This window comes from Rhopalosiphum padi, chromosome 2, assembly GCF_020882245.1.
Source record: "Rhopalosiphum padi isolate XX-2018 chromosome 2, ASM2088224v1, whole genome shotgun sequence".
NCBI classification, from domain to species: Eukaryota; Metazoa; Arthropoda; class Insecta; order Hemiptera; family Aphididae; genus Rhopalosiphum; species Rhopalosiphum padi.
The window spans coordinates 2,118,985-2,144,670 of NC_083598.1; the positions used below are offsets into that span (position 1 = coordinate 2,118,985).

The 25,686-nt window shown below is 26.9% G+C and overlaps 1 protein-coding gene across 1 annotated transcript; it reads left to right on the forward strand.

Annotated features, from left to right (window-relative positions):
* Positions 1-7,293: 7,293 nt before the first annotated feature.
* Positions 7,294-24,021, forward strand: LOC132921398 (pickpocket protein 19-like). The gene is made up of 10 exons (XM_060984405.1): positions 7,294-7,409; positions 9,672-9,866; positions 9,952-10,123; positions 11,524-11,669; positions 12,513-12,690; positions 16,308-16,584; positions 16,751-16,807; positions 19,035-19,152; positions 21,425-21,522; positions 23,876-24,021. Exons 1-10 carry the CDS (start codon positions 7,294-7,296, stop codon positions 24,019-24,021), a joined length of 1,503 nt encoding a protein of 500 aa, XP_060840388.1.
* Positions 24,022-25,686: the final 1,665 nt, after the last annotated feature.

The following is a 25,686-nucleotide window of genomic DNA, read 5'->3' on the forward strand; positions in this document are numbered from 1 at the left end:
AAGATAAAATCGTTTTCAAATTAATTTTATGGCAAATTCAGATAATATACCTTCAAAAATATTGTCTAATAAATAGGTTAGTTAAAAATTAGGCAAAAAATTATTATTTTTGACCGAAAAAACAAACAATATAATTAATATTCAAATTTTGATTATTGTCATATTGTGCTGGTGGAGCACTCATCTATTTCTTTTTTACAGTCACACAAACGAACATACTATGTACTAATTTCAACAAACCGAATACATACATAGAAAATTAACAATATTAAATTCTTTAAAAATGGCCGTCATTGAATCTTCTAGAACAATAATTATTAATTTATAAATTATAAATATGTAAATACTTATTTTCAATTATTTTTGATATTTTAACTAGTATAATGAAGTTTTTATTCCAAAATAAAACGATTTTAGCTGTTTATTTTAGCTATTTTAATTTCTGCATATTTTATGATTGTGCGCGTTAAGTCCTGAACTTAATAAGATTACTAATTTTCTACTTTTTTAAAAGTGTTATGCAGCGCTAAAAAACAATTAAAAACTATAAGCTATAGTTATAAATTAATAATGCATTAGAGCATTTAATATACAGGTAGGCACTTACTCCGTTAAAAGCTAATTGTAAATCATTGTTCGGAATTTGAGAAGTATAATTTAAAAAGTTCTGTTTTGTATTAGTCGTACGTACATCCTAATCCATGACCAAAGACTAAAATAAAACATTGTATGTATTATATTGTTATTATATTATATGTATTTACTTTGCATCTTACTGGGAATTTAAAAGTTTAATTAATCAAGTAAAATTAGACAGTAAATATGAGGAAGTAATATGTTAAGTAATTTAAAATAATTGAAGGATCCATATTGATTTCAATTATTCGTGGTTTGAGAAAGTTAGCAATGATAAGATATAGGTTAAGGTGCAATATCACGTCAAAAGGACATTAATTTAAAAAAAAACCATTTTGAATCAGCTTATTTGTATTAAACCTATTGAGTTTTGTGACAAAACCAAAGAATTATAGTCAAACACAAAACCTATGTATGAGAAATATAACGTTTTTGATGTACCTTGAATCAAGAAGTCATTGACGTACATACGAAAAACTATGAAAGATTAAATTTTATGACTCTACACACTGAATATGAATACTCGATATTATGATTCATTTGAAAAGATGATTTATAGGACTATCATATTATACCGACTTAAGTAATTCACAAATTAAAATGAATATTTTTGAAATTAAAATGAAAATAATTTGAAAATAAAACTGTGTATAATAAAAATAAGAACGCTGTCCGATATTGATCACTGTTATTCTGTTTTATTTTTATGCGTTCGAAATGTTAAAACTATAATTAATTATCGTTGTTTATAATTGTGTTATTTTATAATGCATATCAAACGTCAAATGTTTTGGATAAGCGTATTCTGTTTCGGATTATCAAATTAAAAACATTATAATATAAATATAGTTTTGTCATTCGGGGACAATTCTAAGATCCTCCCTCCTTTATCTCGAGCCGAGACCCATTTTTGCACTTCTTACGTCCTTTTTGCTAGTCGAATGCAAATAATATTATAGTATTTATTTTTTACATCTCAATTTTTATTATAGTAAAGGGAAACTAATAGTTTGGAAACCGATTTATTCGTTTTACTCGTATGGATTGTAAACTGAGTGACGTATTGATACATTGAATTAATACGTATAATGTGTTGATTTTATAATATTAAAGTGAACAAATAAGTTTAAAAATATGTTATTAGATATTTTATCTAATAAACAGATTTTGTAATATGATTGGTGAAAATCTAATAATAGTCCAAAGATATTCATGTTATACATCATAAATTATCAATAATTATTTATTTTTGATTATTTTGGTAATTTAAGCACTTTCATCCCTCGAAAACAAATCTTGGTTACGCAACTGATGGTATGTTGAAAAAATTGAGGTATTATCGGTATATTTAGTTATTACGCGTTTGATTCTTGGGTCGACTTGTAAGGTTACGATATCTATTCGATAGGAATTAAATAAAATCCGGACTATGAAGTAAGATTTCTGATTATAAAAGTATGAGCTGCAAAAATGTAATAATGGAAAAATAAAAACGATGATGAATACTTAGTACTTACGTATTATAGTAACATCCGTTTTCATTTTTTTTTTTATAGAATCATTTTTATAGTATTATTAAATTCTATATGCTTGTGTTTATTTTCCATTTTTGGGAATGTTGCTGGCGTTAAATAACAAAATAAACAATAATATTTTTTTTATTATGTATACCTAACACAATTGAAACCGGCCGTTGGCAGTATCTGTGATTCCACGTTATTTATTTTTTGCCATTGACTAAATAAATAGTTATTATGATCGTATTATTATTATCATCATATTATTTGATCATAGATTCGCGGTTAATTTTATAAATATTATCACCTACTAAATAATTTGCAAATTTTCATATGATTTTGATTAATTTGATCAAATTGTGAATATGCGGTCTTAAAACGCTTATAAAAAGAATTGTGTTCTTCTATAAGTATTTTTAATATTATAACTATAGTAAACATTTATAATTCTTATAGTACATTTTTAAGGTTTTTGACCGAGAAAACATTTATTTGATCGACAATAATTTAAAAAAACGTTGGTTTTTTTATATTAAAACCAATAACTGTAAACGACTTAAGTGATCTACACATATTGCTGTAATCGATTGCACCTAATGTTTTGTATTATGCCTATACTATACATTGGACTAATAGTCACTCAAATCGATCTGCGAGGTATTATTATAATATAGGTAAGTAACTCGCATTAGTCAGATAATGCATATTATACATTAGTACTAAACCAGAAAATAAATGTGGATGCATTCACCTAGGTGTTTTATGGCTGCAAGTAAATTCTACACATATAATTACTTCTAGATCCGATCGTAATGAACTAATATATCGTTTTTTAAATGAAAACCATAATCATAATATTATGATATTGAATTTGTTATTGTTTCAGTATAAGAAAATTAATTATATTATTTTCCAAATCAATAGTTTCTAAACCGTTATTTGTTTGTCTCTGTAACTACAGTATAGGTATGTAGATTATGCAAACATAAAATTTGCATGGCAATATGAATGGATAAATGGCATCGCTACGTCCGTAAAGTTCATCACCCCTCTACGCCCTCCTTCTCACCCATTAGTGGATGGATAGACTTCCGACGGGTATATCAGCGTTTTTGCAATCCTTAACTGCAATTACGAGTACTTACATATAGTGGGCTGAAAAAAATTTCAACTCCAAGTGGACGCACAGACTTTGATTTAAAATGTATAAATATATAGTATACTCAAGTTTTAAATCGTCTTGTGTAAAGAATAAATAAAAAAATCATCAGATATGTATAGGTAAGGTTTATTTAATATTGATTTTAAAGTTACATTGTGATCTGCAGATGGTATACAAAGTGATTCTTTTACTATGAAACATTCATTACTTCAAAAAGTATTAATGTTTTTTAAAACATTTTTCTACATAGTTTCAAGTTGTTAAAAAAAAACAGCGTTTTTATTATATAAGTTTTTTACTTTTTTGAATGACAACAAAGTTTAAATTTTATATTCCAAATCAGAATAATTTTCTGAGTATTTTTATATATAAAAATCGAATTTAGAGCGAGTAGTTTATGAGGTATAAGTATTTAAAGTTTAGATGCGCGGAGTTGAGTGGTACGGGGTTACCCTGACGCGACCACACGTGATGTGGCCGGTCATAGGAGAGATATCGAGAATTAAGTTGAAAAAATTACGCACGGTACGGGATTTGAACCCGCGACCCACAAGACTGGGGGTGACAGTCTCGTAACAATGAGCCACCGCGGTCTTATCAGCTTAACCTCGATATTCTTCTATCTGGGCCAGAGTGGCAGTGTGTACGGCTGAGGAGAAGCGCAGGCCCTAGGGCCGTGTCAACCCCACAAAATGTTTGTCCACTACTTCGCTTGTCTAAACTTTAAATACGTAAAATCATAAACTACTCACCCTTAATTCGGTTTTTTGTATCAAAATACTCAGAAAATTATTCTGCTTTGGAATATGAAATTAAAACTCTATGCTGCCATTCAAAAAAGTAAAAAACTTAAAAAAAATATAAGGATAAAAAATATTTAAAAATATAATTTTATAATAAAAACGTTGTTTTTTTAACAACTTGAAACTATGTAAAAAAATGTTTTCAAAAACATGAATACTTTTTGAAATAATGAGTGTTTTATAATAAAAGAATCACCTTGTATTCAACCAAGAAAATAAAACATTATGTAGAATTTATTATAACCGGATGTGCATTCGTTTCGGTCTCGAGGGCTAGTAATGCCAGCAAACGCGTTCTTTAATAAGTTTATTGCCTGTTTCGAAGAGGGCTTTGAAGTCATGTAGCTGTTAATAAAATGATGTGGATTAATACATATCATATATAGGTAAATAAACACATAATTCTGTCATCATATGACAATATAAAAAAAAAATCGTTTTTAACACTTAATTTTAAAAAGACCGTATGTCATTTTAATGTTTACAAGAAAACTACTGACTAAACATTTAAAAAAAAATTTTTTTTGGGTTTGATTCATCGAATTTTGTTTTATACGAACTGGAGGACGAAAAGTAGTAAGTATAGATTTTTATCTGAAGATACTGCCAGTTATTCCTGATATCATTAGCAAAAACATAAGATATGAACATTGAACATATAATTCATAAAATTAATGTACGTAGATATTATTATAAATATTATAGATATTACTTAAATAAGTTATAATAACATATTTTACATCCAAGTCTAAAAGTATCCATAAGTACTAGAAAAGAAAAAAAAGAATCTAGATATTTTAAAATATCATCTAGGGTCTATCAATATTCAATATACATAAGAATTTAAAAGTTAAAATTCAGGTTTATCTTAATGAAACGTATTATGTTCACGTTCGATCATATTTTTATACAAATTATATATTAAAGTTATTATTAATTCAACAAGGAGCTTACTGGAATCGTTTTCATTGCGTCTACGTTTTCGTCTTTTAATTTGACTCGGTAGTTTGATCGTCGCAAGTATAGTCCAGTTTCTTTATTATCTTCTTTTATTTTTCGTTTTAAAAGTCTACCATGGTGGTAATAATCGACAACAAAACATTCTCCGAATTTCACTTCCCCGAATATTATACCCCATCGTTCAACTTCCGGCATAAGATTATCTAACGCAAATCTTTCAAGTCTTTTCATATATGGTTGCAGATAAGGTTTTTTATACTGTTTTGAAATTTTTATCTTTGTGAGAATTTGGAAATAACAGGTAACACAATAAGACAAATATTGTCTTACCTTTTTCTTGTTTAATTCCAATAATCTCTCCATCTCTAGTCTATTGAAAATGACCGGGTGGGTTTGGAGAAAATCACTTACGTCCCATGTTTGCAGTTTGTTTTTACCGACCAATCTCATGTATTCAATTTCTTGTAGTTTCTACAAAAATGTATACTTAACACGTGTAAATAAATAAATTTATTTATATGTTGATGTATGTGTGTATATAATATAAACGGTCATAACTTTATCGATATTTATAATTTACCGCAATTATATTTAATTTTTGAGCAATCATTATTAATTTGGCCTTTTCCATTTTTAAATAATAGCGTTCCAAAACAGAACAATTTTTGACTTTTAATAAGTCTTTTGGAGCAACATGCAATAAAAAATTGTTCATTTCGCCATGCCTTTAAAAATTATTAGTAAAAATAGTATTAATTTTTTTTATACATACATAAACATAATAAACAATGTAATATAACATAATGTAAATGTATGTTCAAGAACTTGTGATTACCATCCTATTTCAATATTATTTTCTACTCTACTCTTTCGTGTGACTTTCATTTTTTTTTTGACTTAGAATTTGTAAATTTGTCTTTAAAATATCTTTAATATAATCTTTAAAATATTGATTCTTAAATATAAAAAATTTAGATACGAATAATCATTTGTTTATAAAGTAAATATCAATTGGAAAATTGCTATAGAAACAATATAAATAAATAAAAATATATTTACCATAGCATACATTAAATATTTGACAGCTACTGTTATAATTAACCACAGTGCATTCCGATGCAGTTGTTCAACACAAATTATATCCTCTCCTATCTTTTATAAAATACAAAAAGTATTGAATTTATCAAAGTCTCTAAGCTCCAAAAAAATTTAGTGTGTAAAGTGAAAATTTTAACAAAAGCGTATTTAGCCTAGAAAAATAAATGTTTTGTGAAGCGTTTACTTTAATCCATTATCTACTTGAAGAATGACATACTTATAATTTGTGCGCGATAAACCTTTCGTACATTGTATAAAAACGGTATTATTTCGGTATTACCCGTGTCACATATTGTATGATGATTAGGTATAATACTGTTTTTATATAATGTACGAAAGTTTACCACGTGCAAATTATACAAAAGTATACATATATTACACGTAAAGTATATGCCCCATCATACGATATGCGATATGCGTATTCGAAATAATATTGTAGTGCAATTTAAATTCACGTATTTCTAGTTTGACATATAAATAACAGTGGAACAAACATATCATCGTCGGACCAGAGTCCGAAATAAAACGTTAGCGTAAATGCGTTCACGATAGACATGCACCATAGAGTTGTACACTTCAAAAACCTTTTTGACGACGGACGACGCCTTCTTTGCAGTAATATTGCAAGTATTTACAGGCAGTGTAACGGAGACCAAAACGCATTATACTACTGCGTAAGTATTTGAAATATTTTAAATGCATTTAAATTATTTATCGAAATACTCATACGGAAAAAAAATAATTGCTTTAATCAAATGAGAAATTGTCTATAAATAGTATTAAAAACAAAATAAATGATGACTACATTTAACAATAATATATTGTCAATTTGTATTTATGTCAGAAGAGATTTTAGCTAAATGCTATATTTATCTCAACGATATGGCGTGTGTGTTGCTAAAATTCCCAGGCTGTCACCCATCCGGGAACTAACAACGGCTCATAATATAATTATTTGTCTTTTGAGGGTTCCCGGAGAGTCTATGATACGGTTTTATAACTTAATTTGAGTAATTTACATGCGTATGGTTGTTATTATATTTAGCTATACGTATATAATATATAGATACGCGTACTAAAAGTGTTTTTTGATAAACAAGGATTTTGTCATTCAGAAATGGATCGCCGCCGAAAGCCCAAGAAAAAGTTAAAAGATTTCGGTCGAGAGTATTTTCTGAACATTTCCGTCAATGCGTTAAAACACATAATCCGAGCCAAAAACGTCGGCGAACGGTAAGCACTTAAAACAATTTTTTTGCGCTTATAAAATATTTTAAATAATTGTCATTGGCGGATACCAATGCTGTTGCCGCCACCACACATTAAGTTTTTTTTTAATTATATTATTATAATATAGAAATTGAATATTTGTTTATCAATAAACACTGTTTCTCTAGGTAAATAATCATGTTTTTGAAAACATTTTAACGTTATAATTAAAAAAAAATATTATTATTTACTGTATTCTTTAAATTATTTTGTCGAATAAAATGCAATAATAATAAAAAAAGTCTTAAACAAAGGTATTAAAATGACCTAATGAAGTAAAAATAGAAGCGTTTTATAAACTCATATATTAATTGAACTACCGATATTGTATATGCATAATATACATTTTAGTTACATATATAAACAGCAATAATATATAATAGGAGATTGTAAATCCTATACAGATTTTATATACCATTTGTGTATGTAAATTCAACTGAATAAATTTTTTTTTACCTGTATAAACATAAATACTCAGTAATACTGGTAACTGCACTAGTTGTCTACTCTGTGCCGTGTTCCATATGTATGTGTGTATTTAATTATATACAGGTTACAAAATGTCGGTAATATGTCATTGTAGTTTGTAACCGACTTAAGTCATTATTAATGACCATTTACTATAATAAACCTGTAAATAGGTCTCAGATGTAGTAAATTTAAAGGTCAAAAAAACATTTAAAGAAGGTAATAAAAACAGCAAGAAAAACGTTTAATTAATTTCACTTTAAAAAATACGATAAGATAATGTCAAAAAAATAAAATAAATAATAATTTTATGATATTAATTTTTAAAAACAAATTTACAACCAAACACATATATTATACCAGTTATTTTTACTAAAACTTTGCTTATTGGCTAATTTATTTTTGTAAATTATTGACACATTTACTAATATTGATATTTACCAATCAACTAAAGTTTTTACACGTGACATATAAATACGCTATAATAATATACCCTATAGTATAGGGAAAAGCGGGGTAATTACGTACGAGCTGAGAGGCAAAACCGTTTTTCTGTTTTCTCAACGTCGTGTTAATAAATAAAAACAAAACTATTGATATTTTTCATTAACTATTGTTAAGAAATAACAATTATTATAGTTAATAATAAATTCTCACTCAAATATCACTCAATATCATTAAATGTTTACAATCACAACATTTTTTTTTGGTACATACATTTCGAAATTAAATATAAGCGTACTTATTGAATTAATTTGATATAAAAGCAAACTGTTTTAATTTGACAAACGAGGAGTAAAACTGTTGGTTAAAAATCATATTTATTTTACTATATACCATATATCATATAATATTACAATATTTATTTAAAAAAGTATTTATGTTAAATTATTATCATATTATCATAGGTTTCTTTTAAAACTATACTATATTAATACAAACAAAGTTGTCACATGTTTAATTTGTTTTGTTTATGTTAATTTTCATTCCAACTTATTAAATAATTATAAGAAATAGAACTTGATTAAATAATGCAATTATTATTAACATATTTTATTTCATTGTAACATGCTTTGCTGCAAGTTAAATGTTTGATTTTTTAAAACTTAAAATTACTATTCAGTTTTGGCCGAAGATTAAACGATTTAACCCCGATAAACAGGTTTAAAACGCATTTTTAAGTTCTCTTAAAAATTGGCTTTTCTATTTTATCCATATATATTAATAGGTAGCTAAAAATATTTTAAATACATGTTTACAATCTAATTTAATTTACCTAAATTTTTAAATGTTTTATTATATTTAAAAATTAGTGCGCTACCGTACTGTCTTGCATTCCATATCAATTATGACAATGTAATACAACAGATAATTGTCCCTTTTCCATAAGTTGTAAGTAAAATTGTAATTACGATCACTTTGATAAAACTACAATTTTGTCATCTATATATTTAAGTATTATACATATAACAATTATTTAATATATTTTTGGCAATGATGTAATAGCACAATTATAAAATATAACTATAGAAGTATGCGAAAATGATGTAAAAATCAGGAAAAAGGTATCTAGAACAAAACAACAAAATAGTGTCTATTTCATTGCAATTAGATTGATTGTAAAGTATTTATTTAATTTCAAAATTATCAATCTATCACACTATTCACACTTCCCTCAAAAATATAATTTAATATAATATCCAAACCCTAAAACAATTAACAATCGCGTTGGACTTATCGTATAATACACTATAATAGAAGATTTTGGCTGGTGATGTTCACAATCGCCTTGTTCGGCACCGGATTCTGTGTCTTGGAAGTCTGGAAAGTCTACGAGTCAAGTTTCACCAAAACCATTATATTGTCCACATCGTATTCGTACTCCAAGGCACCGTTTCCTTCAGTGACCATTTGCGAACCGAGCCGTGTATACGGTCCCGTGATCAAGACCCTGTGAGCGTAAAATACAATGTTATAATAAAATATTAGTGAAATAAAAAAATAAATAAATAAAACGGTCTTGTCATTGTGTTTCTAGGTATAACAACTCTTTAAACCGACCAGGTTCGTACGACGAAGCCGTGTTCAAAATAATGGCGAACTTAGCAACGATCCGTTTACCACTGTTCGAAGATTTCATCGAAATAAAAAATTACGAAAAACACTACGACGAGCTCAACAAACTCAACATCAGTGACATGCTACTGAAGGTGATGTTGTTTATAATAAGCGATATATTATAATATATAGCAATATATAATTAGATCTGCGTTTTATTTTTACACAAAAAACTCGTGTCTATTAATTGTGAACATTGACTCAGAGAAGTTATTAAACGAAAACAATGTAATAACATTACGTGCTATGTACACTGAAAATGGTATACATTTAGGGAGAGCGTCTGATGGGAATTCAAATTTAATTTTTTTCTGCATAAAGTTATGATTTGGTTGTATTTTTTTTTAATTATTTAGTTTTAAACGAAAATTCTTAGCCAGTGGATGTATAAACTCAAAATTAATTCAAGAGGGGAATATTAAAACCCTTATTAAGTTATAATTTGATTTTAATACTGTAAATAATATATACAACTAGTACGAGAGTACAGCATTATAATATATTAATTTATAATACGTTCAAACTATGATTTATTTAAACTGGTGACATCAATATCACACTGTTTTAATATTTTACCGTACAACTTTTTGGATACAATAAGCTTTATGAATTTTCGGATTTTGTTTACCATATTGAAGGGTTTTTAGCATCGAATTTATAGTATGTAAATTCCATCGATATTATAAAAACCAATTTAATTAAAATGTTATGCACAATTATACTGTAATATATTACAAAAATAAACATTAAAAAATAAACTAATTAATCCTAAATTTGACAACATACTATGGTTATAGTTATTTTAATTAATATAAGTCCCAAGGTGTGTTTGAGAAAATTTTGTGTTTCACTTTAAATAGTTTATCAAAACAAGATGTTGAACTTACAAAATATTTATTACTGGGTATCATAATTAGACGATAATGATAGAAAAACTAAAATTTAAGAAATACTAATGATTATACACGACTTTCAACGTGTTGTGTAACTAATTTTAGCCATAAATTGGAAAAGAGAATATAATAATATGTTATTAGAATGAAATTTAATTTTAGTTTTAAATAACTTTAAATTTAAAGACAATATCATTGGAGTTTATTTTTACTTTTACACAAGTCAAAATTTAGTACTAGTTAGTAGAATTTACACGTTACTCTATTTTTCTCTATTTATTCGATTGGTGTTGTAACCATTGACTACAACAGTACTGCACGATGAACAACTTTATCCACTCCTCCTATTTCCCACTGGTCATCCATTCAATATTCATAATTTAGCAATGACTTTGCGTTGTATAGATAATATCGATTTATTAGAACTATTAGATTTTTTTGCATTAACAATTTAACCGCTATTGGAATAAATTATGTTGTAGACAATTTCACATTTGTGATCGATAAGCACAGCCAGGTTTGCCCGAATTGCGCCTATCTGTCGCCTACGCGATTATTATGTCTAAAAAATATATTTTATTGTATTCACGTGTATATAGGCAGTCCGTCCGTGCCATACAATATTCGACTCTCTGTGCTGGTGGCGTAATAGTTACTACAACTGTTGCGATCTCTTCGAACTCCAGAAAACCTGTTACGGTTACTGTTACAGTTTCAATTCTGACGTATCCGAATACAGCAAACGGTATGATTGAATTTTTTTAATGAATATTAAAACGTGTGTGTGTGGAATGTGTGGATATTTCACATTCAAATTAGCAATGTATAGTTTGAATTTTGTACAATTTAATTCAAATAAGCAGTCCAATTTGTATGGCGAGCCCACTATTTCATATTCAAACCCCGTCCATGTATTATGTTATCGTATTCGTATTATATTATTAAACAGTAATTAATATGTAATTATAATTTATAAAAAAAACTCTTTAAAAGCATTGATATTATTTTTTTTTTTTATTATTAGATAATTCAATATTAATTATGACAGTCTTCCTATTTAATTTTATGTTTCGACTTGTTGCAATTTTTAACGTTTTAATTATCGGCATTTTTTTGCGATTTTTTAAATTCCATCTGATTAAATGTATAAAATAATATTTTTTGTTAATTTAACAATATAAAAACAACTATTGAAATAGATCGTGTGTATTTTCACAATTATGAGTAGTATCACGACTAAATACAATTTTTATTAATATTATATTACTTAGTCATGAGTATTATTGTATGTAAGTAAGAATTCAGAATATGATGTATATAATAATATGTTGAATTTGAATCTATATGGAAAAATTAAGTTATCAGTTAAAAATAATGTAGTAGTTAAATTTAGTTTGGAATTTTTAAAATAACAATTAGCCAAATTCTACACAAAACTAATTAGTTTAGAAGAATGAAATAGTCAATTATTTAAAAATGTAAAGTTAAAAGTTATAAATTAATAATATAAAATGCAATTTACTGGTATGCTTTAATTAAACATCAATTAATTAATGTACTTGGCATTTTATATGTTTATATGTTCTAGAAAAACGCAATTTTACGGGATGCACGGGGACAAGAATAACTTTTGGGTTGATGAAGATGATCAGGGTATATTCAGGAGGCCTAGGAGGACTGGTGGAAGCGGCCCGTGGTCTGGACTGTGGTTTTCTATGCGCGCTCAAAAGATTCCACCCTATATCAACGCCAAAAGTGGATTAGTGGTGAGAGCACATCAATTGGTTATAACTATAAATATTATATTAATAATTATAAAATTTACAATATTTTGTGTAATTTTCTGGACGATATATCCAAACATTTTAAACCTATGCGATTTGAATGATATTACGATGGTCATAAATCTGATTGATTAATAATATATTATAGCACCGATTCCCAAACTGTGAGGTGAATATTAATATTGTGTACACTATACACTAATAAAAAAGGTTGTTTAATTTATTTGGGCGGTTCTACTTTGCGTACAAATACCAAAAAGACAACTTGTTTGCGCAAATAAACTAACACTTGTTGGAGAACAGTTTTACATTAAATCGGGTACATGGTTTGCGCACACACACATTTACTTTTTTAGCTTACAACATAAATGTACACAAATTATAATTTTTGAAGTGACACGCATTTTCCTACCTCACAGGTGTGGTTATGAAAATGTATGTTATACTTGCTTATTAATATTTGTATGTTATGCTTATATCATATATACATATATATATATATTAATATTTTAATAATTAACTTATTTATTTTACTGATTTTGTTCACAAGCGTAATAAACGATGTTCAACTAACTTTGAGGAATTTATTTATAGTTTTGTTAATTGATATAATTTTTATTAAATTCTATTTCTGTTATAGATATACAATTATTGTCATGTACTCAAACCAGTTATATATTTAATATCACTAAACATCCATACGAGTTCCAATTTTTCAGTAAAAATTATAGATAAACAACTGAATTAAAAAAAAATCAGAATTTTGATAAATTTATTGCTAAAGAAAAAAATGAGTTGATCGTGCTTGGAGAATCATTTATATATATATAGGTTTTATATACGTTAAGCACAATTTAAGATATATAGTCGCAGTGTTGTCCATTCGTTAGTGATACTTTGATTTCAGATTTGATCAGATTTAAAGTGTCGATTTTATGTTAGCGCTCTAAGCGTATTAAATGTTCAACCATTAGGTACCTTGTATCGTGGATCAAGATATACCATATAATTCAAATTTCTTGATTTAAGTAGATTTTTGGTATTTAGCATTATCGTATTTTTATCGAGTTTATTACATTATTTTAAATACTGTTAATTTTTAAAGTAGCTCTAGTGTATATTATATGTACATTTTATTTTTCAATTTTCCTTGAATATTTCTTCATCTCTTAAGTTTTTTTTTATTTGGAGGAAAAAATGGCCTTATATTTTAATTATTTTGTTTTGCATTCTTTTATTTTGAATTATACATATATATATCATAAATGTTTATAGTATGCACAAATAATACTAAAAAATTTGTAATTTAGAATACCATAATGACGAATAACTCATCAAGTAGTACTGATGCCACTTGTCGGTACTTGTAACTGTAATAATAATATAAACATGTCAATAAGACAGTAATCATAAATTGTGCTGTTAGCTCTCGTATCGTATTATGGTACGTCATAAATACGCTATATCGCGACTGTATCAAAATCTTTGGTATTAATTTGTACGTGTGACAATATTTGCGTTACAATGTTAGTCGTGAATCGAAAGTTGTATCGATCACATCGAGCGACTACAACTATTTAAGTTATAATGAAGTATATACAGTCCACTTAAGGTTTAGATCTATTTATTTAAAGGTTTATTCCTACGGACCAAACAAGTGCTTAGTGCTTTACAATAAGATGTTCGTCTCTTTGTCCAGTGACGTAAATACGATGAGTGGTAGACATCTGTGGGGAGGATTTCTGGGACTGTGGGGGGGAGGGTGGTTCCCTAGAACGTTTTTTTTTAAACCAAGAAAATACACGAGTCTGTATACAATATTATTTGGTGATAACATTTTGTCGACGAATATCAAATAACAGTAATAATTAATAATAATTAATTCTCAAGTATCCTATGATGGTTCTGAGATAATAAAAATGAAATGTTCTAAATGAATATACAATAAATTAATGCAATATTATTGATACTATCGTAAACTGTAGCTATTAATTTTTATTACGTAGGCGCAATTTGGGAGGCGCTTGCGGTGTAAGTTAGCACTCTCTGTTTTGAAATTAGCGCCTTTATAATTTATGCCGTTTGTTGTTAATGAGCTCTTATTTTATATTAATATAAATCAATATGTAAGGTACAAAGCCATTACTAAATAAATAATTATTGATTGGAGTGATGTGTGGAGTGAGTGGGAGGAGTTTAAGTTGCTTATCGTGTAATCTGTAGTCACTAAAATACAATACTAAATTAAAAATATAGGGACTTCAGCAATCGCCGTTTTTTATTTGAATTGCGGCCTGGCTATTATAATAAATTAATAATAATTAATGGCTATAGCCTAATTAACCGAATGATCATAATCAAATGTACATACCGTAGTATTGCTATGTCACTGGAGTATCAAAATTATGCCACATAAGGTAATTTATGAGTAAATTAAAAAAATCAAATATTAATAACTGAGCTGTATATACATAATATTATAATCAAGTAATATGTAATTATGTTTAGATGATGTATGCATTTTAATAGCCTTTTATTATATGTTATAAATGTTTATTTAAATTTATTTTATTGATGTTTGGTAGTAGAAATATGTTAACTTACTTTAAACTTTAAAGCGCCGGCGGCTAATCTATTGATATTGATTTTTCATAACATTTTTACCAAATGTAGAACTTTTTTGTCGCTTTGAAATGTTCCATTTGGAAATTCTTATAAATATTTAACTTTTTTTTTTTTACGTAGATTATTTATCATAAATATTCAACCACCATAATATTTAATAAACTTGTAATTTAGGGAATTATAGCCAATTTTATGGATAAGAAAACCGAAACCAATAATTTTGATAATAAAACAAAGTTAGTAAACTTTGAATAAATCCAACTCTTTTCCTTTTTTGTCAGAGAAAATCCAAAATACGTCACTATAACTGACTTACAATTGCACGTAACATAAATTATTTTAGTTTTTAACTGTTCGCATTTCACTGAGTTAATAATTATATTATATTATGTATTGTGTTATTATTAAACTTGGAAATTTAGATGTTTAGAACAATATTTTTCATGTTTACTTGAAGGTGTTTATTTTGATATTTTAGATTCAAAGTGATTTATAAACATATTCATTTTGTAATATTTTAGAATTCATTTTTAAAAACAGTTTATTAAAACTTATTGTATAGTATAGTAGTAGTACACTAGTAATATACAATAGCCACTAAGTGAAGCACTTCGTCTTTGTGTTGTATTAAGATATTTTATTTCTATATCTGATTCAGATCCATTCAATAGATATTCGATACTATTTATATGAATATTGTACAGAGATTAGTAGATTTAGTTAGTGTATGACAATGTGATCTTTTGAATAATTTTCGTGACATTTTTAGATCACGTTTTCGAAAGTCAGAAGGACTCGAATTTTTCTTAAGATAAACTACGCTTGTATATTATAATAATATAATATATAACAAAACTATAATATTAATTTAATGAGTTGCGACATGTAACTTGATATTGTTTTAATACTGTGTAAACATTAGGTAGCAATACGATTTTCATGGTAGTTTCTGGTTTATTTATTTTTGTCTACAGGTTATGATTAGGGATCCGAGTGCTTTGCCGATCGATCGGGGAATGATGGTGGCTAAAGGTACCAGTGGCTATATAAAAGTGTGGGGGGATAAGGTGATTCCGACAACACGTCTCATACGCGTGAAACCCGAAAAGAGACACTGTCTGTACCCCGACGAAAAAATCTACTTGGGACGAGGCTATTTGAGGTCAAACTGTTTATTCAACTGTTACCAACGGTTTATGTTTCACGATTGCAAGTGCGTGCCGAGTTTCTATTATTTTCACTACGAAAAAGGTAAAAAAAAAAAAAAAAATATGAAACCAAAAGCTACATTGTGTACACTATGTATTTTTAATGTTATGACATTGTTACATTTCTTGTTTGGGTTTTTAAGCCGACGAATACCAAAAGCGAACAATGTCAGTTTGGAAAATAAAAATAATAATAATATTGCTTTCAGATCTTCCCTATCCCGAGTGCAACGTAGAAGGACTTCTATGCTTGGCCGAACATTCATGTAATTATTATTATTACTGTTAAACACGTATTATTTATGCATTATATAAAATACAAACTGGTCGCTTTACATTTTTTTTTCACATATTCATAAGTTATTATCGACAGTGTTTTTTTTTTTCGCTTAATATTAATATTTTTCGAAATACCAGAATTTGATAGATACTATACTTTATTTTTGGCGTGCTTCAAAAAAAAAAAATTAAACATTTCCAAATATTATTTTCGATTCTGAGCGTAGGCGAAAAATGTATTGATTTTATAAAGATGTACATTTATTTATTTATTTTTGTATCTAATGAGTAATGACACATTCTCTGTAAGAAAATATGTCCCAACTATAAACTTCGAGGGAGTTTTCTGGTAGCAAATATCGGATCTATTTTTTATTTCGGTCGGCTTAAAATAGAAATTTCTCAATGTATTTAAAATAATCGGGATCTTCTTTACTCACAGAGTTTTATATAATTACGTGTTACACTCAATACCTATACATGTATAGCAGAATAGTTAGAGGATTTCTTTTTTTTACTGATTATTTCTTAAAATTGTACACCATCTTACTATAAATAAAAACAAATAGAAATGTTAATTCTATTAGTGAATATGATTCCGTTAAAAGTCTCGGACGAGCTGAATATTAACATTTTAAATTTAAAATTATTGAAGTCCGAAGTTATCGATAAAATAATAAGTATTTCTTTTTCAACTACGTGTAGGTAGAAAACGTGATTTTAAAAACGTGTGATAAACTTATGTCATATTATTTAAAAAAATGTAAATCGAATTATAAATCAAGTCCTGGAATAATTGACTCAAACTTTAAAAACCTGATTCCCTGCAGTTGAAGGTCATTGAAGGATTCCGGATTGGTCTTTACACATTCCGATTAAAGAGATTTATTCAATCCCAATATTACTGGTCGTCCTCGGTTTGACGATCTATCTAGATTACAATTTTAATGTTGATATACTAAGTACAAATAATATTGTATTGTACGCCGCAGTCAATGAAAACAATTTTCGTTTTTTTTTTTATAGCTAATTTGGTGAATAGTCTCAACAGACATTTTTGTCCGGTATATAATGCATAAATAAGATAATAAAACTAATAAAAATCAATTAAAAGGTAGTATCGATTTTACATAGATGATAAAATTATTGTAATAAATAATTCATTACGAATTTGTGACCTTTTGATCGACTTTATTAACAACAACTATATTATATACACTGACCTTAAATTATAAATTTATAAGGAAAATTAACAATATTTTTCATTCTTATTTTAAAAGCAAATTCGTATATTAGATATTTATATACTTGGTGATACACATAAATTAATATTTTCTTATTCGATTTTAGTGTTTATAAAAACATGTACCTTACTCTGGCAATATTATATTGTATAACTCGAAAAAAAACACAAGTATAAAAATATCAATTTATAAACAAAGTGTAATAAAGCTTCAATAAACTAGATAAACATTTTCTCCTCTTGAAAAACACAAAATTTAAACTATACGCGAGAAAACGATTGGTGCGGCCACACTTTGTAATGTGATTATAATAATTCTTATGAATATATTATATGATATCACAGTCGAGTCTGAATTCTTGATGATACCTCTTAGTTGCCATACATAATATAAAATAAAAAAAAAATGTCACCTAGAGTCTCGCGAAGGAGTTGGGTTGACTTATAATAGCCAAAACCTACCAAAATTCGTTTTACAACACATCCAACGAAATTCCATGCCCGTTAATAAAATATGTTTAACATTTTTTTTTAAAACTTCAAAAATCACCTTTATATTATAATATTATATAACAAGGGCGGCCAACATGAATAGGTTCGTGGGCCATAATATGTATAAATACAATGGATACGATGCCTATAGGTAAAACATTAATAGATAATTTTATGTAATTTGATAATTTTTATAAATGTAAAAATTGTTTACATAAAAAATGTTAATTCAAAATATTAATAATATAATAAGTACATTTTAATTTTATATACAAGACGCGAGCCGTATCTGACAACGATGAGAGCCACATGTGGCTCGCGAATCGCAATTTGGCCACTCCTGTTATATAAGACATAAAATAAAACGATCCGTTTCGTCGCGCTAAAGGTGTTAAGCACCATCATATACGAGTGATGTTATAAATTGTTTCGTTTATTCATTGTAACATAAAAATTAATTGTCGGAACGTCGTTTTCAGCAAGTTTCATCAACATCGTGGATCGCGATAAAAATTTATCCTCGAATCTTAGATGTAAATGTCCGGGTGATTGTCGCAGTCAAAAGTACCAGTCTAACATCGTTGTGTTAAACGAAACGTAAGCATTTTCTTATAATATAAGCGATACACTCATTACTTTATTAAATGTCTGATATTTTAAAAATTGTTTTTATTTTTGAGATTTGAATTGTAAATAGTTATAATGAGCATAATATAACAATAATACTAAGATTTATTGTATTTCGTGTATTCAATATTAACAGATATTTGAAGTTAAAACGTCTAAAGAATTAAATATTTAAACAAAAAGAAAGATTTTAGTTATTCTGTTGAAATTAAAAAATATATACATTTGTAAGGGACTTGAAATTATTTACACCACTACGAATATTATTATTATTATTTTTGCTGGGAGAGATCTTAGCTAGATACTATTTTTATCCCGATGATTATGGTTAGATAGTACATGGCGTGTGTGTTACGAGAAATAACGCACACCGGGAACTAGCAATCAGCTTAACATCAACGCCGTCAGGCAATTGGTATGTTTAATGCTCTACGTCATGCCCATTATTTTTACCCATTTTTATTATAAGCAATTTTTCAAAGTTCTTAGAAATATTTTAAGCTATTTATATCTAGTAAATACTCTAACCGTTATAATAATCGCGATTTGTTTTTAGAAAAATTAGCTAAACCAATAGAAAAACAAAGCACTATAATTAGTGATATAAAATAATTAAAAATGTCCTTAGAAACATAGGACACTATCGATCAGAGTATTTTTTGTATATAATAATATATCATTAAATTTAAATTTGAAATATCTATTTTTTTGAGTAGCCTATTCAATTACGACGTAGTAAAACCGACTCCTACTAATAGCAAAACGACTTCACCGGGTTTCTTATTTGATAAGTATTTACAATAATAAAGGATACGAATTTCAAACTAAACATAATTTATAAGCCATGTCATTATCTCATTCAATAATAATAATTTTTTGGTACAAATTTATACAGCGTGTACAAATATGGAAATATTTTTCGTTACGAAACAATGACGTTATAAAAATGAAAAATGATATCTAAAAATGTCTAAAAAAGTGTATATGACGTTTTTATATTCACAATATCTAACTGTATTCTTTAAATCCAATCTAAAACCGGGTAATTTATGGTATTTTGGTCATTCCAGTATAAAATACAAGTATATTACTGAAAGGCGCATTTACGACAATATTATATTCTACGTATTCATCCAGACATGTATACTGGGTGGTTTATTAGAATTCAAACCTTCCCCGAAATGTTTAAAAAAACCTGTCCCATAAAGAAATTACTCGATAATTAAATCTTCATTAAAGTAATTATATTTTACTATTATAGATATAGTATATAATCATATATATATATATATATATATATATAATCTAGACCAGTGGTCTTCAGCCGATGGGTCACGTAAGCTTTAAAATTGGGTCGCGATAAGTCTTCTCTTTAAAATAAAAAATAAACTTATAAAATTATATGAGGTAAAAAAATAATTTTTTAATTATAAAACTTAGAAAATAAATAAATGAAAATACAGTTTAAAAATGTTGTATTGTATTCAGTTAATAATAAGTAGTAATAGTACTATTGCAAAGCATTAAGCAATTTTAGCTTTTTTACAAAGCTTACGTGGGTCGCAAAAAATGTAGTCCTAAAAAAGTGGACCGCGAGTCCACAAGGTTGAAGACCACTGATCTAGACGGATAGACGCGTGTGTCATATTAGTTCATTCTTTGTTGTCACAGAGTCGCACTATAGGCGTATAACTATATTTTGATTATTTAATAAAATGTTTAATAATTATAATCGTTTGACCTGCTTATAGTTTTATCTCTCAGTTGTGTGTCAAAGTAGTTTCATTTTATCTGCCTGCTCCACGTGTAGGTACTGTTACCAGGTAATCGGTAAAGTAAAATGTATTATATAAACATTTAACTACAATATACGTTAAATAAATTGCACTCGATATAACTAAGTGTGTTGTCAAATATTATTAACATTTAAATCTCCTCAAATTCCCTCGTTAAGTAATAATCTGTCACCGTTAACCTAACCATATTAGAGATGGATAACGTTTTAATTGACACCACGTCATTATTCACTTCACGGTTTTTATAAATAAGATTGATGTCACTTTTATGATAATGTCATAAAAATTATATTTTGTTTATTTACGGTAAAAATGTTTTATTTTTATACTTATTTTACTCTCCTCTCCCCGTACCAGAATTCTTTACATAGTATAATAATAATAATAATATAGTACCTAATGTCGTTTATTAAATCCAAAACGACATTTTTTTTTTTTGCTTTCAGATCGAGCGCCGACCAAATTACGATTGACGTTTTCTTTCATAGGTCTACGTGCTTCCTGTACGAAACGGATTTAGTGTTTGACTTTATGAACGCTTTGGGTGAATATAAAATAATATATAATATTATCATAATTACTTAATTACTACGACTTAATTGTTTTATTGAAATAATAATTAAATGAGTGGACGGACGACACTGCACTGGACTCTCCCGCAGACGAAGATTTACAGCGTATCGATAATCGATATCATAAACGTACTTAACTTTTACAGCTTATTTTTTTCCATTAATACAATTTCTAGAATGTTCTAGAAATTTAAAAATGTCCTCCATTATGTTATTTAAGATGCTGTTTTGCTCGTGGTAAAACAGTAATCCTGTATATTATAGCAATTTAATTTTCGAGATCTTATTAGGTATATTAGTATATTGCCTACAAAATGATTTTTCCTTCTCGTCTCAACGGTTTAATCAGCATATGACCTAATAAGTCATTATTATGATATATAATTAATTCATTTTTAATACGAGATCGTTGAATCGTTGAAAATGAAGAACTTTTGTCATGTATAATACTATATAGGTACCTACTTATTTAAATTAAATTTTGACACTTAAATTTTATGTCTGCAAAATTTTTTGATACACCTTGTATGTTAGTTGTTCTCGATCCTTTTTTGTTTTTTAAGAAATTTATATTATATTATAATATAAGTGGCAAGTTATATTACAATTTTCAATGATATAAGCATAAGCATGTAGATGTATGAAAAAAATTAACCTTAGACTAAAGAATATGATATTATTTTATTCGTACATATTCATACAGGAAAAATATTAAATATAAATCGTCTATATGAGCGTTCAAACCGTTTAAGGAGCAAAGAGAAAATAGGTCATAATAACCAATAATCATATTATAACGACAAAAATGTAAAATATAAAATTACTAAAAATCAGTATACATTACTATATTATTAATCATAATAATATTATAATGTTTTAATTGCAAAATGTTAACTTCAATATTATCCAGCGACAATTTATACAATTTATAATTTATACATCTATAGGTACTATAATATTGTAAACCTGAAAGTTTTTTTTTTAAACGCACTAGTCACATATTCTACAATATTCTACAATGTTTCAATAAAAGTTATATCAATATATTACTTAAGACTCGGAGGGTGTTTTTAGCTTATTTTTTCAAATCTCATATGAGGTTGGCACACAAATGCATTTATTTTTGGCACACAGATACCGGATATGTTTTTGTTTATTTAAATAGTTGAAAATCGGTTACATAACTAAAAAAAAAATTAAATCATATATTCATATACTCTACGACTAATCTATACCATTTATTTTTTTTAGCGGTTGACACAGTGTGTCATTTGTTTTTATAGCAAATTTTTTAAATAAATAACTATAAATATACTATTAATTTCAATAATTTTTGTTAAATTAATATTTTTGTATCGTATTGTTTTCAAAACCGGTAGACCGAATGAATCTGATGAATATTTTGATAATTATTTTTAGGAAATATCAGGACAATTTTAAGTGTAGTAGATTGTCCGTTTTTTGTGAACTAGTTCACAAAGTATGAAGTATACCTATTCTAACCTAACATTTTATCTGTGTCAATTTTTCTGTGAACATAAAAATATACTAAAACCAAGATATACCAATATAGTTTTATGTTTTATGGTTTTCAATTTTTTCCCATATGTAGTTTAGATTTATTGCTAATAATATAGTTAATATATATATATACATATCGAACACTTTATCTCTTTCAATTTTATCAAAATGTCTAAAATTTTACTTATGTTTTATCAATTTTATATAGGTAGTTTTTAAAATGTTATATTCTAGTTTATTAAGTTTATCGATTTTATGTAATAATATTGATTATGTCATATAAGTACCATTACAATTCATGACAGTATATCAAAAACATTAAACATATTAAATTTATAAAAAAATTATTTGAAAAAAAAATGGTTATAAACGTTACTTAAACAAGTTCAATAGATTACATAATATTATAAGTGGTTGAATTTTTACATAATACCCACTATTTTTTTTGTCCATGAGAATAATGTATTGATAATTAATTTCAAATTTATATACAATTATTTATTTTTTCAGTTTACTTTACATGCATTATTAGCTTAAGAGAAAATTATAATTATAATTATCATAATTTTTTAGAAATATAATTTGCTTTTATTAAATGACCAATAAGAGGTCGTTTTCAATGGTAAACAAAGGCAAAATTATTGTTCCAGTATATAAAATAAGTCAATAACTTTTATAACTATAATACTACCTTGCCCAAAATGAATTATTATTATTATTAAATTATACATACGTTGTATAAGTTTATATTGTCAGCCAGCAATACATATGATATTTTTGATCTGTTATTTTTTTCATTTTCAGTCGGTTACGGAGGAGTTTGTGGACTTTTTCTCGGTGCATCGTTGATCAGTGCCGTTGAATTTATAAATTTTATGACGTTTCGTTTGTACGATTATTGGTTGAACCGTCGATATCAAAACAAAATCGCCCAACGTTTCATTCATTGAAATGATTATGAGTTATAGTTAATTTATAAAACCATTATGTAATTGAAATTGAAATTTTTCTTAATTAATTTATAGATTAATTTATATAATACCTATATTGGATTTAGATTTCATATAGCTACTTTATATTATGATAATTAAAAATACATTGCAATCATATCATAAAAGGTAAATAATGTTTTTATGATTGTTATATTAGTTTAAAATTCAAAATGAATGATATACAATATTTTAAATATGACTACGTTGAAATTTAAAGGTATCAAACAAAAGTTTAATTTTCACTGGTTTTTATGAACCAAAACACATACTATGAAGTCTAGTCCCAGCTTCTTTAATATAAAATTTATCTTTTGAAACACATTTTATAATGATACCTATGTCTATATTTTTATTTTACGAAGGTTTAATCATATTATAATAACGTTTAATTGGTATTTATTTTGATTTCGTATTAATAAAAAAAATATTTATTTTATTACACGGAACAGCTAAAAGAAAATGGTTAAGCAAACGACCGCGATAGAAATTAAGTGAATTTAGTGTTGTATCGACGTCGTTCGACGTTCGGGTATATACATAAATTAATAAAACCGAATTCCTTTAAAGCACTGTGTAATGCAGATTTTTAGTTACAAACAAATTTGTGTTTACTGATAGAAAATACAAAACTAAAAATTTGTATTTTTACCATTTAAAATATATATTATGTACTAAAGTCGTTTTACGCAGCTAGCGTGTATAGTGTATAGTATAATCTTATAATGTACAATACAATGAATATCATTGTTTAGCGGCATGCTTTTGATATTCAGTCGAATGTATTATATTATTAGTTAATACAGACGGTGATAGGATTACATATAATTGAAATTGTTGTAATTTTATAATTTTTAGGAATATTACTTAAAGGATAAACATTTTTACGACTGCCTTTTTTCTTACATGAATATACATTTTAGAGATTAGATTTAATTTACAAGTCAAGCGATTTTATAAATAATACATAAAAAATAAACTTAAAATAGTGTGTGAAATTAAGCATATTGGAAACTATATAATAGCCATGCGACTAATAAGGAATACGTGATACACGACTGGGAAAACCGCAAGAACCGTCACTATATCCTTTAAAGCTTACGAGAGTAGTGACCAGCAGCGTGGAAATCTCGTACAATCGCACCATACTCTAGAATTGATGAGTGCACGAGTGCACAAAAAAGTGACTTAATAGATATTTCCTGTCGTATAATCATGAATATAATATAATTACAGTGTTTTGGAAGCGTGCTTTGGTTTTTCGTCACCCGACTACGGCTAAAGTTTATTAATTTATACATTTTTAAGGCAAATTTAAATTTCATCACACCCACACTTTTTGTCGTAGAATTTTTGAATGATTGATTTTGCGTGCGCTTTCGCTCAAGGTTTACACAAACAGTATACGTATAATGTATACTATGAGCTCGGGAATGGAGAACGAACAAAACGTGTCTTAAATCAATATTTCATCACGTATACATAATAATATAATTCAATGCAGTCATTAGTGTAACCTACAATGATACTATATTGTATTGTAAGCGAGCGGAAAAATGTAATTTGCAAAGTAAACCATTATTATTAGATGGATGTAATAATATTTCACCGTCTTATAATGTGTAC